Raw genomic sequence first — 19756 nt, 5'->3', positions numbered from 1 at the left:
TACAACCCCTCTCTATGACGTAGGTTGTTATCTGCTATCAGGGGGCTTGCATGCCTCCCAGGATAGTAATTGCCTGCTTTATTGTATGAGACCCCAGAATGATCAAACCTGCTCATGGATGAATTGTACTGCCCTTCTCTGTGACGCATAATGCTGTGATGTATCCCCCTAAAGTAATATGATGTGTGGTTAGCAATAAATAATGAGGCTCCCTGGTTCTCAGGAGGGTGGCTGGAGAAGGTGACTAAGGAGGACGAAGCAGCGGTTTCTTCTCGGACGGTTAAGCCCCCTCCACAAGGACGATCAAGCCTAGTTGAGGTGAGCTATGCTACCATGAATTGCGTCTGCCTCCATTACTTGACTCCATCCTTTAACTCTCATGCTTTCTATGACTTTACTATAATCTCTATTTATTATCGCTGTACAATTGCGCCTACCGACCCTGTGATGTTGTGTGGGGTCCCCTTCCCTCAACCCCACACAGAAGCACAGAGGAAGGCGATCTAGAGCCAACAGTCTCTCTGCGTGCAGGAGAGGGGCGAGGGGTCTGCAAAGACAATGGCTTCTAAGGTTTTTAAAGGAGAAACCCAGAGAGAAATATTTCTTGAAATCTATGAAGGTTCTCTCAAAACTCCAGCTGAATATTGATCAGCACATGTGTAGAATGAAACGATGCACGGTCGGGGACCAAAAAAGATTAAATTATTAGAGGGAACAGACTGGATATTATTAGTGATCCCACCAGGCAGAGTGAAAAACCTCATAATTCACATGGAAGGAGTAAACTACTTTATTGAGAAAAATAATTCCCTTACACTAAGAGGAGAAAAATAGCCCTAGACAGTGTATATTCTATGCTCCTAACTGATAAAGCACAAAGGCAGTCTTTAAAAGATTAGTTCAAGATAACTGTCAAAAATAGAACTCAAGAATGTTCATAGGAATACAAAAATATTCAGCACCCAACAAGGTAAAATTGGAATATTTTCTAAAAATTCAAAACTACAAATATAAAGAAGCATGAAAACAGGACACATGATCATTCAGTAGAAACCAACACAGAACAGTACATCTGATTCAATTAGCTGAAAACACTGGGTAGGTTTACTGTCAGCTTGTTTAAAAGATTGGGGAAGTGCAAAAGCAGTTACTATATTTACATTGCAGATGTTCAAGAACATGAAGAAAAAGATGAGCATATTAAAGACATGTAATGAGAAAAAAAAAACTAGCTGCCATCAAGTCTTTGCAACTCATAGCGGCCCTCTTGTGGGTTTCCAAAACTGCAATTATTTGGGGGAATATAAAGCCTAGTCTTTCTCCTATGGAGCTGCTGGTGGTTTCGAACTGTCAACCATGCAGTTCGCAGCCTAACTCACAATCACTATGCTACCAGGGTTCCGCAATCAAGTTCACAGAGATGACAACTGTAATGCATGCAAAGGAAAATTCACTGGACTGGGTTGAAAACTGATTAGACAATGAAGAAGAAAAGATCAGTACAGGTATGGGGGCTGCCTCATGGGCTGTACAGGCTCTCAAAATCATCAATACTAGTTAACAGTGCACACCTCAGCAAAGAGAACAGTTCCAACCATCAAAGTAGGGGTGAGTTAACTGTTTGACCAAATAAAGCTGGCTAATTTTTAAGTTGATAATTTGTATAACCTGTGAATGATGTTATAAATATCCAAATGACCCTTGGCAGAAAAAGGTCCCCCACCCCTAGATTAGTGCAACTGAAGAAACCATGATAACGATCGCTGAAGACAAAGTGGGTGCATAAGCAAATGCAGTGAAGAAAGCTGATGGTGCCCGGATGTCAAAAGATATAGAATCTGGGGTCCTATAGGCTGGAAGATAAACAAAGGGCCATCTAACTGAGAAACAACAAAGCCCACATGGAAGAAGCACACCAGCCTAAATCACAAGGCATCAAAGGGATCAGGTATCAGGCATCAAAGACAAAAAAAAAAAATCATCGCATTATGAATGAGGGAGAGTGCAGAGTGGGGACCCAGTGCCCATCTTTGGGAAATTGGACATCCCCTTGCAGAAGGGCTGCAGGGAGGAGACAAGCCAATCAGTGTGCAGTGTAGCAATGATGAAATATATAATTTTCTTCTAGTTCTTGAATGCGTCCTCTACCACCCCCACCCCCCACTATCACGATCCCAATTCTACCTTACAAATCCGGCTGGACCGGAGGATGTACAATGGCAGACAGGAACTGGAAATACAGGGAATCCAGAACAGATGAACCCCTCAGGACCAGTGGTGAGAGTGGTGATACTGGGAGGGTGGAGGGAAGGTGAGGGAGAAAGGGGAACTCGATTAAAAGGTCTACGTATAACCTCCTCCCTGGGGGATGGACAGCGGAGAAGTGGGTAAAGGGAGACATCGGATGGTGTAATATATGACAAAATAATAATAATGTATGAATTATCAAGGGTTCATGAGAGAGGGGGGAGCAGGGAGGGAGGAGAAAAATGAGGAGCTGATACCAAGGGCTCAAGTAGAAAACAAATGTTTTAAGAATGATGGCAACATATGTACAAATGTGCTTGACACAACTGATGTATGCATGGATTGTGATAAGAGTTGTATGAGGCCCTAATAAAATGATTTGAAAAAAAAGAAAAGAAACCGTGATAAAATCATTCAAAATGATACTGAGAATATTAAAAAAGAAATGAATAAAGTATCAACAAGCTATGCGGCAACTTCAAGTGATCTGATTTATGTATAACTGGATCGGAGAAGACAGGAAAAAACATTTTTTAACTAATGGCCAAATTTAATTAAGACTACGTGGGAGAGGGAGGGGGAAAAGGAAAGCTGATACCAAGGAGTTCAAGAAAAAACAAAATGGATTGTAAATGATGATAGCAACAATTGTACTACTATGCCTGAACTAATAGAATTATGGATTGTAATAATATCTGTAAGAGATCCCATGAAATGTTTTTTAAAAAGGTAATTAGAAAAAAAATTAGTAATAGAAAATCATAAGATTTTAGAAAATCATAAAATCATAAGTGGAACCAAAAGCTTCCACTTCCAAACAAAATGAAGTAGTGATGACAACAGTTATTGAGACACCAGATGTGGGAAAACAATAGATGGGAAAGAGACCCTAAATAAACCTTCCCTGAGATATGAAGGAAACCATAGATAAACCTTAAGCTAACTGACTGGAGTGAGTTTCAAGGCCACAAGGGGGCAGAATATAAGCAGCTTAATAGATTCCCTAAATTGAAAAGATGAAGCTGAAAGGATGCAAAAGTCAATACAGCTAGACAGTTCAATACAGCTATACTTTGAAGATAATAGGTTGTTTTGTAAAAAAATTTAAATACAGGGCTTTGAAAAAAATTTTCTGTTTTGGGGGGTACTCCCTAGTATACTTGTGGAAAGTGACATGTGTATAATACATGTAAATGTCAGCCAAGACAAAATAAAATTATGAGTGATAAGTAACAATTTATAAAATATGTTTAAGTGAAGGATAAAAAGCCAAGTGCAAAAGGGTGAAAGGTCCAAATAAAAAACAGAAGCGAGCACATGTACATAATACCTATTATATATGTAAAACACTACTAGAAAAGTATATTGGGAGGAGGAAGAAGGTGACTGGCAGATGGAAATGTCACTGTATATTTTGTGTTCATTTTAAATTTTATCATATAAATGTATAATCAAAAAGCAAATAAGATTAATATTAAATAATTCAATAAAAAGCTAATCAAACCATGTCACCTATTCTCAATACTTCTCACTACCTATAGAAATATGTAAAAGCATCTTAAGATAGGATTATAAAACCTGACATATCTGCTACTTCTAACTTCTCCAATTTCATCTCTAACCACTCTCCTTTTACAATCCAACCTAGAATCCTGAATAATTTTCAGTTCTCCTAACACATCATATTCTTTCTTGCTTCTAAACTTTCATGAAGGCTATTTTTTCTAAGCCTAAAACACTCTATCGCTCTCTTCATGACTAATGTCTACTCCAAGAATTGAGATTAAAAAGTTATTACTGTCTCCATAAAGCTTTCCTTCACACCTGTCTCAAGTCTGGTTTGGACTCCTATCCTATGTACCCCACGGTTACAGCAATTCTTCTATGATAATGCTCGTATTCTGATTTAATTTGTTTACATCATTCAAGATCATGAACTCTGTGATAGAAAGACTACATCTACCTTGAAGTCCATGAATTGACAGTATCCAATATGTAGTCTGCATTCAATGAACATGTGTAAATAAATTTAATTAATGAGTCAGATTGAAGAGATAAATAGGAAGAGAGGGAGACTGACAATTTCAGTGAAGAAAACAAAGTTGGTAAGTCCTACTCCGGGTTTTTCCTTAACATATGCTCCCTAACCACCACTTGTCATACGGTGATGGCCTGTGTGTTACTCTAATACTGGAAGCTGTGTCACTAGTATTTCAAATGCCAATAGGGTCACCCAAAGTGAAGAGGTTTCAGAGGGGTTTCCAGAGGAAGAACAAAAAACAAAGACTCAGCTGCCCACTTTGGGAGGAAGTAGCCGCTGCAAATCTGATGCATAGTTTGGAGATACTGTCAGATACTGAAGGCCTACACAAAGGAAGTAGAGCGTTGTTGGAGATAGTGCCCCTTCGGTCCCACATTTGAAATGTGCCTTGGGAAGAATGCTTTCTCAGAGGAACCAACCATGGTGATGATACTGGACTAAAGCCAGTGGGATGGGGAGCCTTCACGGATCTTCATTTGCTGATAAGGCACAACTCAATGTAAGAAGAAACAGCTGCAAACATTTGCTATTAATCGGAACTTGGGATGTGTGAAGTATGACTCCAGGAAAATTAGAAGTGGTTAAAAATGAAAAGGAACATAGAAAGATCAGTACCCTGGGCATCAGTTCGCTGAAATGGATTGGGATTGGCCATTTGGAATCAGAAATTATGATTTACTTTGCTTAGCAGAACACAATCAAGAGGAATGGCATGGCACTCATTGTCAAATAGGAACTTGACAAATGAATCATGAAGTGCAATGCTGTCTGTGATGGGACTATATCCACATTCAAGGAAATCCAATCAATTCAACGATTATTCAAATGTATGGACCACATACAAAAGCTAGTGGTAATAATTGAAGAATTCTACCACAGATTTTACTCGGAAACTGAACAAACACGTAATAAGATTGATAGTTTTTGGCGACTGGAATGTAAAAGTTGGAAACAAAGAAGAAATAGTAGGTAGAAAATATGAAGTTGGTGATAGAAGCAAAGTTGGAGGTAGAATTTTGCGAGACCAATTACTTTTTTTTTTTAATCATTTTATTGGGGGCTTATACAACTCTTATCATAATCCATACATCCATCCATTGTGTCAGCACATTTGTACATCTGTTACCATCATTTTCAAAACATTTTCTTGAGCCCTTGGTATCAGCTCCTCACTTTTCCCCTCCCTCTCCCACCTTCCCTCCCTCATGAACCCTTCATAATTTATAAATTATTATTATTTTTCATGTCCTACATTATCTGATGCCTCCTTCACCCACTTTTGGGTTGTCCATCCCCCTGGGAGGGGGTTATAGGTATGTCAGTGTGATCAGTTTTCCCTTCCTACCCCCACCTTCCTCTTACCCTCCGGGTATGGCTACTCTCAATATTGGTCCTGAAGGGTTTATCCATCCTGGAGTCCCTGTGTTTCCAACTCTTATCTGTCCCTGTGTACATGCTCTGGTCTAGCCGGATTTGTAAGGCAGAATTGGCATCATGATAGTGAGGGGGAGGAAGCATTAAAGAACTAGAGGAAAGTTGTATGCAATGACTTGTTTATAACAAAATAGCTTATTTAAAAAACACAAAAGGCAACTATACACATGGACTTCTCCAGAGAGAATGCATAAAAATCAAACTGAGCGCATCTGAGGGATGACAGATGTAGAAGAGACAATGCAGAAGCTCAATATCAGCAACTAAAACGAGGGTAGGTGCTGACTGTGGAACAGATCATCGCAACTTCTCATATGTAAGCTCCAGCTAGAGCTCAAGAAAATGAAAACAAGTCCACGGGAGCCAAGTCACAACCTTGAGTTTATCCCACCTGAACTTTGAAACCATCTCAAGAACACATTTGACACGCTGAACACTAATAACGGAAACCTGATGAGCTGTGGAAGATCATCAAGACTATCATTCATGAAGAAAGCAAAGGGTCATTAAAAAGACAAGAAAGAGAGAAAAGAACAAAGTGGATATCAGAAAAAACTCTGAAACTTGCTCTTAATTTACATAGTGAAAGCAAATGGATGAAGTCAAAGAGCCAAACAGAAAATTTCAAAAGTCAGCTGAAGACAAATCAAATACTTTAATGAAACATGCAAGATCTATCGCAAGGAGACCAAAAGGGAAAAACACACTCAGCATATCTTAAACCGAAAGAACTCAAGAAAAATTCAAGCTTCAAATTGCAATATTGAAAGATTCTACAAGCAAAATATTGAATGATACAGGAAGCATTAAAGGAACAAGGAAGGAACACAGAGCCACTGTACCAAAAAGAACTAGTCAACATTCCACCACTTCAAGAGGGAGCATACGAGCAAGAACCGGAGGTAGTAAAGGAAGTAGTTCAAGCTGCACTGAAAGCAATAACCAAAAACAAGCCTCCAGGAATTGATGGAATGCAAATTGAAATGTTTCAACAAGCTGATAGACATGTCTGATCAGAGCACACGGGAGCAAATGAAGCGGGAGGAAGAAAGGGTGGAGCACATCCTGGCCCACCAACCCTTGAGGACGATATTCCCACTCAGAGCAAACAATCCACAGAGAAGACCACATGGCCAACCCCACTATGAGACACGACATCCCTCACTGACCCATAGGGGACAACACTGGCACTGGAAACACTTACTTGTCTGTCGCAGGAAATGTGGAAGACAGGTACTTGGACAACTGACTGGATGAGATCCATATTTGGGTCCATTTCAAAGACAGCATCAGAAAAGCATCAGAAAAGCTGGACTGTATGACGAAGAATGTGCTATCATGGTTGGAGGAAGGCTTATTAACAACCTGCAATATGCAGCTGACACACCTTGCTTTGCTGATAGTGGAGCACTTGAAGCACTTGCTGATGAAGATCAAGGACTGCAGCTTCTGTATGGATTACTAATCAATGTAAAGAGACCCAAATCCTCACAAATGCACCAATCGGTAACATCATGATAAATGGAGAAAAGGTTGAAGTTGTCAAAGATTCCTGTCTTACTCAGATCCACAATCAATGCACATGGGAATAGCAGTCAAGAGATCAAATGACATGTTGCATTAGGTAAATCTGTTTCACCAGATCTCTTTAGAGAACTGAAAAGCGAGGATGTTACTTTGAAGATTAAGGTGTCCCTGACCCAAGCTATGGTTTTTTCCATTACCTCATATGCATTTGAAAGCTGGGCACTAAATAAGGAAGACTGAGGATTCAATGATTTTGAATTGTGGGGCTGGTGAAGAATATTGAAAGTACAATGGACAGCTGAAAATGGACAAACTCGTCTGTTTTCAAAAGAGTATGGCCACAGTGCTCCTTAAAGGCAAGAATGGAAAGATTCTGTCTTACAACTTTCGGACATGTGATCAGGAGAGACAAGTCCCTGGAGAATGACATCACACTTGGTAAAGTGGAGGGGTAGTGAAAAAGAGGAGGCTCCTTCAACGAGATGGACTGACACAGTGGCTGCACCATGGGCTCAGGCACAGGAACAATTGTGAAGATGATGCAGGACCGTGTAGTGTTTCGTTCTGTTGTGCACAGGGTCGCCATGGGTCAGAACCAACTCAATGACACCTAATAATAAAAACAACATGCTCCCGAAAATAACCTAGCTATCTTAGCAAATTAAGGAGCACTCCTGGCCAGTGGGTTACCAGTTTCAACCCTCCAGCTGCCCAGGGAGAAAGATGAGCCTCAGAAATGCTAGCAGCAATTGCACCCTATCTTGCAGGGTCTCTATGAGTTGATCTGAGTTTTAGCATCTTCACTATTCACAGCCCTAGCATCAGTCCTTTTATTGGCTCATTCATTAACACCAAATTACAGTAAATATATTCTAATCCAGTGTTTCTCAATCTTCCTAATGCCACAACCCTTTAATATAGTTTCTCATGTTGTGGTAACCCCCAACCATAAAATTATTTTTGTTGCTACTTCATCAGTGTCATTTTGCTACTGTTATGAATCGTAATGTAAATCGTAATGTGTTTTCCATTGGTCTTAGACGACCCCTGTGAAAGGGTCATTTGGCCCTTTGAGAACTGCTGTTCTAATCCCCTAGGTTCTCAGAACCGCTGTTCTAATCTATGAAATTGTTCACTGATCATAAATAGCCATGAACTATCTTTATTCAAATTTGCTGCTGAAGCACAGAGAGTTCTAAATAAGATTTTTTTTTTTTTTGATATTCTTTCGGGGCTTTTTAAGCTTTATTCCATGCTGAGGCATATGAACATTTCGTGATTTATATTAATTATTGTCACCAGCATTTTAATTTTTAGCAATGTCAGTATACATAAATCAAGAAATTCAGTTATCTAATTTCATTTAACATCTTAAGTTATCCTTGCCTCACAATATATCCTGGATTTTTATATAGCTCTACAGTTTAATCTCACAAAAAGCATTTTCAGGCCATGTTTTTCTAAAATTAACTGAATATGTGGACTTTTGGTACTTAAGGACTCAATTTTTATGTTCTCAGCTATCTTCAATACATTTACAATCTCATATTTAACCAACCTTTTGTGGTTGTAAGTTGCTGTCAGTCTATTCTGACTCATAGTGATTTCATGTGTACAGAGTCAAATTTCACAGGATTTTCAAAACTGTGATCTTTCAGAAACAGATTACCACAGCTTCCAAGGGTGGGTTTGAACTACCAAACTTCCACCTCGTAGGCAAGTGCTTATCCACTTGCTCCACCTAGTGAGTCCTTTATTCATACTACTTCAAATAAATCTTCAGATGTGATCAATGAACATTTAACACATACCTTTGTATGATAGTCCATAGCATCCAATTCACCTTGATTGAAAACAATGCATCTTTTACGCTTCTAAAAGGTAAATAAATTACAGGGGGAAAATTATGTTGCCAACTATCCTAACATAAACCTTTAAAAATATATTAATTTATTTTTCTTCATTATATTGTTCTAATATGTATGCCAACCTTTATGTGGTGGGTAATAATCATGTGTTGAGATCAAAATCAGTAGAACGGACACAGATTAAGGAGACAAACTTTACCAAAATAATATCAATTTAATAGGTGATGAAGGGTTATTTATCTTACTACCACTATTAAGAATTAGTACAACATAATAAGGAGCTCTGGTAGCACAATGTTTAAAGCACTCTGCTGCTAACCTAAGCCAGCAGTTCAAATCCAGCAGCAGTTCTGCAGGAGACAAGATCTGTGGATCTACTCCTATACAGGTTGTAACCTAGAACCCATATGTGCCAGTTGTCCTCTGTCATACAGAGTTACTATGGGGTCAGCATCAACTTTATGGCACACACCAGGACCACCATATGATAAAATATAGTGTGATAGTGACATAATAATCAGTAAGCCATATCATCATGTAAGGTGGTATACTAGTACATGGTATAAGTATTCTCAGATTTCATTTTTGAGGAGAGGGACAATCCATGTACTACAATTTTTTAAAATGCAATGTATTTATAATAACTCTCCAACTGATCAGAGTTAGGTTTGAGTCAAATATTATTAACACCATTCTGTATTTAACAACTCCATAAAAAAGAATGCCTACAACACTGAGGCTTTGTATGTTTTATTGTTGAAACTTCAGTGTCTACATGGTATCAACACTAGCAGATTAACAATAAATATTTGTTGTTATATCAACTTAAAATGTAGGCTAATCATATAAATTGCTTTAGGATATCTGGAATAAGATAAGTCTTGTCATAACATCCATTACATATGATCATCTTATTTTTCAATATTAAAATATGAGAAACTTATCAGACATAAGAACCGAACCATTACATATGCTATAAGTTGCAAAGTTCTTTATAAGGTGTCTATTCTTTGTCTGAGCTAGTTTAATAGTAAGGAGCCCTGGTGGCATGATTGGCCAAGTATTGAGCTACTAACTGCCAACACACCAGCTAATCCAAAGGAAAGATGAGGGTGCCTGTTCCCATAAACATTTACAGTCTCGGAAACCCTATGAGTCAAGCTAGATGGGAGTGGACGCTTGGAGTATAATAGTAATGGAACCATTACTTATGGTCTCTGTTTCTAAGATCTCAGACATTTTCTTCCCTGTACCTGACACAACAGATGTTCAGTAAATATTTGTTTAAAGGAAAAAAATGTGCAAGAAGAAATCATAAGTTCTCCTTCGAGTAGTTATACTATCTGTTAATGTATTTATGTTAACTCTCAGCACGCTTTCTTCTTTACTTTTTATTTTTCTTCCCCACTCAGTTACAAGATTCAAGAGGGCAGAGCTTGTGCTTATCTTGCATCATCCCACTAAGTACAATGGCAAATAGAAGGAATTCCAACATTTGTTTGGGGGGAATAGCAAATGTTATTCCTATCACTACCCCAAAATATAAACTAGCTGACATACTTTATATAATTTCTGATCTTTACAAAACTACAAAATAATAAAGTATAATTTGATCGTAAAAGACATTCTGAAAATTCTAGTAAAAGATTACACCCGTGACTGTACAAATAAAGAGTACAGACATATATTTTTCTACAATAGCTATTTCCATCACCAGTTTTATCAGAAACATGCCTTCTTCTAAACTTTAATATTTGAGATTATTTCCAAAGGATGGGCCTCTAAAGACATCCCAAAAACCATTTGCTGCCTTGCAATTTTGCAGAAAAGGAATCATCTTTTAGTAACATCAGATGTAAAAAAACGCCATCAATATAAGAATCTAAGTAGAAAAGCAGACTTTTGATTGACTGTATGTTTAGCTTACATTTACTTCCTGTGAAGTCTGATTGTGAATTATGAAAACTTGGTCTTACAGTAATGGGAGAACCTTTGTGAAAAGTTAAAGGTTATTCTGGATATCCTAAACTTTGTTAGGTCTTATTGCTATTTTCCTTTATACTTAGTAAATCACAAGATAGCAGAGATGCGTTCATGATACATTTGTTTCATATAAAAAATAAATATTTAAAATGTTTTACCTTCCCAATGACAGAAGTGGAGATCTCTCTTTTAACACCATCCATTAGATCTTTCTTTTCATTATTTCGTTGGTCTTCTTCATGACCAGCTGAAGTTATATAGGGTTTGGTGACATCAAATAATTCAGATCGAAAAACATATTTTTCTATGAGCATGTCACTATCTTGCCTATCGTCATTCTCAGGCTCCCTGGTCATGTCAGAAGCAAGAGACGCAGCAGAGGGTTCAAAAGAAGATGTAGTATCCATGTGAAGAGAACCAAAGTTGACAGTGGGCTCATTTTTACGACAGTAAGGCTCATGATGCTGGTGGAGTTGATAGTTTATCTTGTTGATAAAAGAAAGGTGATCCACTAACCATCCATGTGACAGCTGGTGCACCACAGACATCCTACTCCATAAAAACACCTGCAGAAGTCAAATTCTACTTTCCAGATCACCTATAAGTAGTCTGTATTTCAGTAAAAATAATTTCATACACATTTATTTGTGGTGCAAGAATATCAATTTTTCTTACATATTTAGCATTAACATAGCAACTTTAAGAAAATTGCACCTTTTAATATAAGCTTCTTTTAATGTCATTGTTGATCATTTCAAATTGTTTAGCCAATTTGGCCAAAGGTGGCTAAAACCTGATCTCAGTTCTGCAAACTCAATTTCTTCTTCTCATTCTGGACCCTCCACAACTTCAGCTTAAATCCGTGGACCTAGCCAGCAAGTATAAAATCTCTGAGTGAGGGTATCAATGAATCCTGAGAGATGAAAGCGCCCTGTGGAAGCAAAGAACACTACATCACCTATGTGAATTCAGTCTTCTTAATGATATGAACCTACCTAGACAGGGGCACAGAATTCCAAGATAGGAAGTTAACAGGAAAATAAAATCAAACCTACTTCCATAGAGTTAATTACAACTAACCATGATCCTTTTCTAGAAGAAGGGTGGAAATGTCCATCTGTATCAATCTGATTTCATTGCCACTGAACCCATGCCAACGCACAGTGACCCTACAGGAGAGGGTAAAACTGCCCTGTGGGATTCTGAGACTGTAACTCCTTACTGGAGTAGAAAACCTTCTTTCTCCCTTGGAGCAGCTGGGGCTTTTGAACTACTGACCTTGCAGTTAGCAGCCCCAAACTGCTACTCTACCTGGGCTCCTACAGGCCATTATCCCACTGTCATCATCAATTCTGACTCATAGTGACCCTATAAGATAGGGTACAGTAGGTCATATTAGGCCCACAAAATCATCAATACCAGCAAACATCACACACCTCATCAAAGAGAAGCAGTTTCAGCCATCATGTCAGGGGTGAGTTAATGGTGTTAAAAATATCCAAAAGGCCCTTGGCAGGACAAAAAAAAAAGGTTCTCCCACCCCTGTTTTCGGACAAAGAACTGCTCCTAAGAGTTTCCAAAGCTATAATCTTTACAGAAGCCAACTGCCTCATGCTTCTTACACACATTAGCAAAACAGCTGGTTTTGGTGGGTTTTTTTCAACTATACTCCTTAATTAGCCCATTCTCCAGTACACTACCCTACTAAAGCACTGCTATCAATAAAATTATAGGGGGGGGAGGTTAGAAACCAAACTAGTAGTCTCATTGGTATCAAGTAAATTTTGACTCTTACTGACCCTATAGGGCAGAAGAGAATTGCCCCTTTGAGTTTCCAAGGCTGTAAATCATTACGGGAGCAGAGCCACTGGTGGGCTTGAATTGCTGAACTTGAGGTCAGCAGCCTAAAGCCACTCAAAGAAAACTCACTGCCAGAGTCTATTCCACTCACTGAGACCCAATAGGACAGTATAGGACTGCCCTAGTGGGTTCCAAGACTATTATAACTTTTTATGGGAATAGAAAGCCTCATTTTCTCCCACAGATTGGCTGGTGTTTTCGAACTGCTGATCTTATGGTGAGCCCAAGACCTAACTACTACACCAGCAGGGCTCTGAAAGTGTCTAGGCATAACAAAATACAATTTTGACCATATATCAAAAGCACGAAGGCCTAGTAAAATATGTGACAGGACCATATCTGTAATTGGTTCTGAGCAGTCCTCGTCAGGAAGCTAGGTTTTTTAAAACATGTTTTCTCAAGAGATGACTTATAGCTATGGATATTACTTTCTCACTCTAGTGCAATGGAGAAATGAAGAGGGGGCCAGAATAAGAAATAAATGAGTGGTTAATAGCACTCCAAAACCAACCACACTCATTGCCATGCAGCCCATTGCAACTCCCACAGTTACTAATCACAACATTCAAACCAAGCTTTTGACCTCCAAAGGCATTAGCAATGGGACCGTAGACCAGTTACTTGATCTCACTAAGCCTCCATTTCATCATTTCTTATCGCCTCTCCGAGGGCAGTTTAGAGAATACAGTAAGAAGAAAGTCTATTTACACGAAATGCTATGCAGTACCAGATCCACAGCAATCATTCAGAAAAAAACGCTAATTGTTATTGTTGATGGTAGCCCAGGTACTGGCCCACAGGTGCAGTTTTCCCCTGCTCTACTGGGCCCCTATGAGTAGGTGTCAACTGAATAGCAGTGAGTTCGAGTTTGGTCTTTGGTAGCAGCGCTGAATGAGGAGCCCTGGTGCCCTATGGGGTTACGACTTGGGCTACGAATGACAGTGAGAAACTACTAGCTTTGGGGAAGGGTGAGTGGGGGTGGTAATGAGGCTTTCTGCTTCCATAGAGTCACAGTCTCAGAAACTCAAAGGGGCAGTTCTGTTCTGCCCTATAGGCTGTGTGTCAGAAGCGACTCCATGCTAGTGGGATTGGTTAGGGTGGTGCTGTGGGCTGGCAAAGTCGGTGGTCCAGGCATCCATTCTGGGCAGAGAGATGAGGCTGAGCCTGTCTTCTCCCTTAAAGATGTAAAGTCTCGAATGGGGTGGGTAAGAGCAGGAAATTACTGGATGACAATGGGCCAGTTACTTAGAGCCTTGTTTGTTTCTGAGAATGAGACATTTAGCGGGGAAGACCTCGAACAGGAAACGTAACTTTCTCGAAATTAAAACTCGCGTACAACCAGGTATCCGGACTGCGGCTCTGACCTCTTCCCCCTCGCGTTTCCTCCCCACGAGCAGCCGACAGGTGGGTTGGAATTGAGCCCAGGATCCTAGCGATGGCCCCTCAACAGGCACTACCTCCTTCCTCACAGCGTCCCGTGTGGGAAAGACGCTGGCCGCCTTCCAAACTCCCTTCCTGAGAAAATCATGCTTTTCTAAGTAGGGTCGGTGGGAAACGCCCCTCTCAAGGCGAGGAGGAGAAAAACGCCCATTCTTTTCCTCACAGTCCACAGGCGCGGCCATGTTGCTGTACGGAGAGTGTTTCGAGGGCATCTCCGAGCTCTCGCGCTGCCTGCCCCTCACCCTGAGCCCGGGGGGTCCTTACACACTGTGTGGGGGAGTCCGACTAAGCTCGGGGGGGGAAACGCCCCTTTCAAGGCGAGGAGGAGAAAAACGCCCATTCTCTTCCTCACAGCCCACGGGCGCGGCCATGTTGCTGTACGGAGAGTGTTTCGAGGGCAACTCCAGCTCTCGCGCTGCCTGCCCCTCACCCTGAGCCCGGGGGTCCTTACACACTATGTGGGGGAGTCCTACGAAGCTCGGGGGAGACGCTTACTCAAGCCGGGAGCGGCCAGCCGGTCCGGCGAGGCGACGCGGCACAAGCAGCACACGGGCTTCCGGCGGCGCGGCGGCGGCGGCGCAGAAGCGCGTCTCGCGAGCGGCACGTAGTGCGTGATGACGTAGCGCGGGCGGAGATGTTTAAAATTTGAACCGCGCCGGCGGGTGGGCGGAGGAGTGGCGTTTTGGCGGCTCTCCCTGTTTGCCGAGAGAAACTGCGTGCTTTGGAAATTCGGCCCCCAGGTGGTGTCGGGAAGCTGGGAGAAAGGTAACGAACTCAGGGTAGCGGGCTCGAGAGAAACGTGGGGGGTTTGTTTCGGCCGCTACGATTCCGAGGGAATCGCCTGACTTAGCTCGAGTAACGTCCGGGGACTTGGTTCGCGGGTCTGCTCTGTGGAAGGCCGACGGAGCCAAATCTGCCAGGCGCCGGTTGCTCCGAGCCCAGTACATTTCTGCTGGCAGTAGTTTTCCAAGAAAGGAGAGGGAGAGGATGGGGGCGGGGAGGGTGCCGGCTGAGGGGAGCGCGGGGTGTCGTCCGTGGGGTGCCCCACACTAGGGTCCCTGGTGGGGTAGGGAGTTCCTCAATTCGGGAGCAGCCGCTCCGCGGGAAAAAGATGAGGCGTTCCACTCCAGTAAGAGACGATCTCAAGAATCCACTCTGTCCTACAGGCTCGTTGTGAACTTGAACCCTAAGTAGCGAGTGAGAATGAGCAGGGAGATGAGAGAGTTGTGTGGATGAAGAGTTAGTTGTATATCGAGGGAGAAGAATTAGGCTGCCAGGGAAGTAAAAATATGACCACAGAAGTCTGCTTTCAAGGCCCATGAAGTCTGGGTATGTGTGCAGTAGGCCATGGAGAGATGAGACAGGACCCAAAGATTTCCCCATCCGGAAATATCCTTGTCAAGTCCCGGACTTCCCATTTGAAGCAGGGAGAGCCTTTTTAGAATGATGGGGTCTGGGTTAGGATTCAAGGCTCCAACTACCACAGAAGTGAGGTGTCATACCTTATTGTATCCTCTACTGAAATTACACTCCCTTGTTAATGGTTGGCGCTTCAAAGTTAAGGTCACTGCCATCTAGCTGGCAATTTGTAAACTTTAAAAACCCACTGCCATCAAGTCAATTCTTGTAAATCTTTACAGGAGCGGGCATCTGCATCTTTCTCCCTCCAAGTAAAACACATGCCTACAGTGACAACAGGGCTCCTTAGTAAATGTTGACATATAAGGAATGTTCTTAAATACAGTTAAAATAGGTCATACTGATAGTAATTAAAAACTACACAATCTATGAATGAGTAAAGACAACTTGGTGGGGGGATCGTCTTGAAGAAAGGATGAAAGTTAGCCTCCTTTATTTTTGAAGATAAAGACAGTATTAGGTGTTTAATGAGCCATCTGTATGTGAAAGGATTGTTAAATACTGGTTTCATGAATGTTAGGTCATAAACAATAAACATGAAGCGCAGTTCCGTTTCCACTGGTGGTGCTGGCCGCCTCTCTGTGCAAGAATTAAGATCCCAGGACCTCAGTAAACAAGGCCTCTATACCCCTCAAAGGTAAGTACCTCCACTTATGGTTCTCACCTGCATGTCTTATCTTGGGGGGGTGGGGAGGGACACACTAAAAATCAATCCCACTGTCATTGAGTGGATTCCAACTCATCAAGACCCTAAATAGAATTTCAAAGACTAAATCTATGGGAGAAGAGAGCCTCATCTTTCTTCTTTGGAGCATCTAGTGAGTTTGAATCACTGACCTTGCAATTAGCAGCCCAATGCCTCACCCACAACACCGCCAGGACTCCTTTGTCTTGGGCAAAGACATCTTTAAAAATGGTTAACATGAAGGGTCTTGGTTAATTTTTTTTTAAATTATTTTATTGGGGGCTCGTACAATTCTTATCACAATCCATACATACATCCCTGTGTCAAGCACATATGTACATTTGTTGCCCTCATCCTTAAAACATTTGCCTTCTACTTTAGCCCTTAATATCAGTTTCCCCCTCCCTCCCTCATGAACCCTCCATAATTCATAAATTATTATAGTTTTATCATAAGTTACACTGTCCAACGTCTCCCTCCGCCCTGTTCTCTGTTGTCCATCCCCCAGGGAGGAGGCTACACTTAGATTCTTTTTTTTTTAATCAACAAAGAAAACCATCTTTTTATTAGATGAGAGAGTTTAGTACCTTCAGTAGTTCTTTTGATAAATTGAAGTCCAGATTGATACATTTTAGCTGTTTCAAGGAAGAAGAGAATTATTTTGTGCTTGCTTGTCTTTTTTAATCTATTCTAGTGAATAAAGTCATCAAAAGTCCCAACGGTGTCTGTCCTTTGTGCAAAACTAGGGTTTTAAATAAGATTTCGGTAATGAGAATAGGATTTCTTCCTCTAGTTACCTTTTTTTTTTTTATCATTTTATTAGGGGCTCATACAACTCATCACAATCTGTACATATGTCATTTGTGTCCAGCACATTAGTACATGTGTTGACTTCATCATTCTCACAACACCCGCTTTCCACTTGAGCCCTTGGTGTCAGCTCATTCCCCCCCCTCTCCCCCCTCCCCCTGAACCCTTGATAATTTATAAATTATTATTATTTTATCATATCTTACCCCATCCATCGTCTCCCTCACCCACTTCGCTGTCCGTCCCCCAGGGAGGAGGCCATATGCAGACCTTGTCATCTGTTCCCCCTTTCTCCCTCACCTTCCCTCCACCCTCCCCCTATCGCCACTCTCTCTACTGGTTCTGGGGAGTTCATCTGTCCTGGGTTCACTGTATTTCCAGTTCCTATCTGTGCCAGTGTACATCCTCCGGTCCAAACGGATATGTAAGGTAGAATTGGGATCATGGTAGTTGGGTGGGGGGGGGGGGCATTTAAGAACTAGAGGAAAATTGCATATTTCATCGTTAGTACACTGCACCCCGACTTGCTCCTCTCCTCCCCACAGCCCTTCTGCAAGGGGATGTCCAATTTCCCCCGGATGGGCCCTGGGTCCCCACTCTGCACTCCCTCTCATTCACAATGTTATGATTTTTTTTTTTTTGGTCTTTGATGTCTGATACCTGTCCCCTTCGCCGCCTTGTCATCTTACAGGCTGGTGTGCTTGTTCCATGTGGGCTTTCTTGTCTCTCATTTAGATGGCCCCTTGTTTATCTTCCAGCATGTGGGACCCCCGATTCTGTGTAATTTGACAGCTTGGCACCATCAGCTTTCTTCACCGCATTTGCTTATGTACCCGCTTTGTCTTCAGCATTCGTGTCGGGGTAGGCTGGTGTGCTTCTTCCTTGTGGATTTTGTTGTTTCTTAGCTAGATGGACGCCTGTTTGTCTTTAAGCCTTTAAGACCCCAGATGCTGTGTCATTTGATAGCCGGGCACCATCTGCTTTCTTCACCACTTTTGCTAATGCTAGATGCACATTGTCCCCAGGGCTCAGTGAGCCAGGATGTGCTCCACTCTTTCCTTTTCTTCCCCTTCCCCTCTCATTGGCTCACATGCGCTCCAACCAGACCAGTCCCCCTTTCCCTCTTCCCAAGCTGCAGCTTCAGTGCTGTCCTCTGAAGTGAATTACCCCTGGGGAAGGGTGGTGCCGTGCACCCAGTTGGTAATGGGGCCAGCCCCGCAGGCCTCTCCATCAGTTCCTTACTTCATGTCAGTGTGTTGCGTTCCTGTCTTGGAGCTCCGGGTTGAAGTCTGGTCCCTCTTTCCCTGTGGAGACACAATTAACACCCTCCCCCTGTGTGGCTTAGTGCCCTGTTCCCCGGGCTCCCCATACCTTTTTCCCTCCTCCCTTTTAGTGGGCTACCATATGTATCCCATATGTGTCCCTGGGTTTAGTCTGGCCCCTGCCATATTACCTGGACCTCACTCCAGGGACATTATGTATACAGCATCTTCCCTATGCCCTTTTTGAAAGAAAAAAAAATTTTTTTTTTTGCACTTACCTTAGCAAGCGGACTCATGTAGTACTTGTCCTTTTGTGTTTGGCTTACTTCACTTAGCATAATTTCCTCCAATTCTTCCCATGCAGCGATGTGCTTCATGCGTTCATCACTGCTTTTTAGGGATGTGTAATACTCCATTGTATGTATGTACCAGAGTTTTTTAATCCATTCATCTGTTGATGGAAATTTGGGCAGTTTCCAACTCCTTGCAACTGTGAACTGTGCCCTGATGAAAATTGGAGCACAGATGTCGGGCCGTGGTTTGTTTTTTGTCTTTTCTGAGTATATGCCCAGTAGGGGGATTGCTGGATCATAGGGTAGCTCAATTTCCAACTGTTTTAGATATCACCAAATCGATTTCCATAGTGGCTGTACATATCTACAGGTCCACCAGCAGTGGACAAGAGTTCCTATCTCTCCGCGTCCCCTCTAACACTTAATTACTTTCTGATTTCTTGAATTGGGCTATCTTTGAGGGTGTTAGGTGGTATCTCATAGTTGTTTTAATTTGTATTTCTCTTATGGCTAGAGATCTGGAACATTTCTCATATATTTATTGACCATTTGGATTTCTGCCCTTGAGAAACTCCGGCTCAGGTCCTTTGCCCACCTCCTGAGTGGACAATTGCTTTTTGTCTTGTTGTAGTTTAGCAGTGTGTTATAGGTTTTAGTAATAAGGCCTTTATCGGATGTGTCATTGCCAAAGATGTTTTCCCATTCTGTAGTCTCTCTTATTACTCTCTTGGTGAATTCTTTCGATGTACTTAAGTGTTTTTTAGTATGTCCCACTGATCAATTTGTGCCTTCTCTGTGTTGGTGTCCTTCCTGATTTCCGATAGCCTATGTAATCCCTGTGCCAAGGTTCTCAGGTTTGACCCAATTCCCTCATTGATGGCCCTAAT

At 41.7% G+C, this 19756-nt stretch overlaps 2 protein-coding genes across 3 annotated transcripts in view; one reads left to right on the top strand and one right to left on the bottom strand.

The window, feature by feature from the left end:
• The window catches only part of METTL4 (methyltransferase 4, N6-adenosine), a 55472-nt gene extending 40507 nt beyond the window's left edge, over nucleotides 1–14965 (bottom strand). For both annotated transcript variants that reach the window (XM_004702888.3, XM_045296215.1), the window contains exons 1-3: nucleotides 14896–14965; nucleotides 11259–12031; nucleotides 9061–9123 (exon numbers count right to left, since the gene is read on the bottom strand). In XM_004702888.3, the coding sequence (XP_004702945.1) occupies nucleotides 9061–9123; nucleotides 11259–11648 (453 nt within the window). In that variant the 5' untranslated portion in view covers nucleotides 11649–12031; nucleotides 14896–14965. The remainder of the gene's footprint in view (nucleotides 1–9060; nucleotides 9124–11258; nucleotides 12032–14895) is intronic.
• Nucleotides 14966–15123: 158 nt separating this feature from the next.
• Nucleotides 15124–19756, top strand: part of NDC80 (NDC80 kinetochore complex component) — a 74762-nt gene continuing 70129 nt past the window's right edge. The window contains exons 1-2 of the mRNA XM_004702887.2: nucleotides 15124–15165; nucleotides 16340–16456. Of these exons, the coding sequence (XP_004702944.1) occupies nucleotides 16356–16456 (101 nt within the window). The 5' untranslated portion in view covers nucleotides 15124–15165; nucleotides 16340–16355. The remainder of the gene's footprint in view (nucleotides 15166–16339; nucleotides 16457–19756) is intronic.

Source organism: Echinops telfairi, unplaced genomic scaffold (genome assembly GCF_000313985.2).
Source record: "Echinops telfairi isolate 266 unplaced genomic scaffold, ASM31398v2 ScPeMD7_7400;HRSCAF=8409, whole genome shotgun sequence".
Taxonomy (NCBI): Eukaryota; Metazoa; Chordata; class Mammalia; order Afrosoricida; family Tenrecidae; genus Echinops; species Echinops telfairi.
Note: the sequence above shows the minus strand (reverse complement) of the source record. Positions and strands in the feature narration are given on the sequence as shown.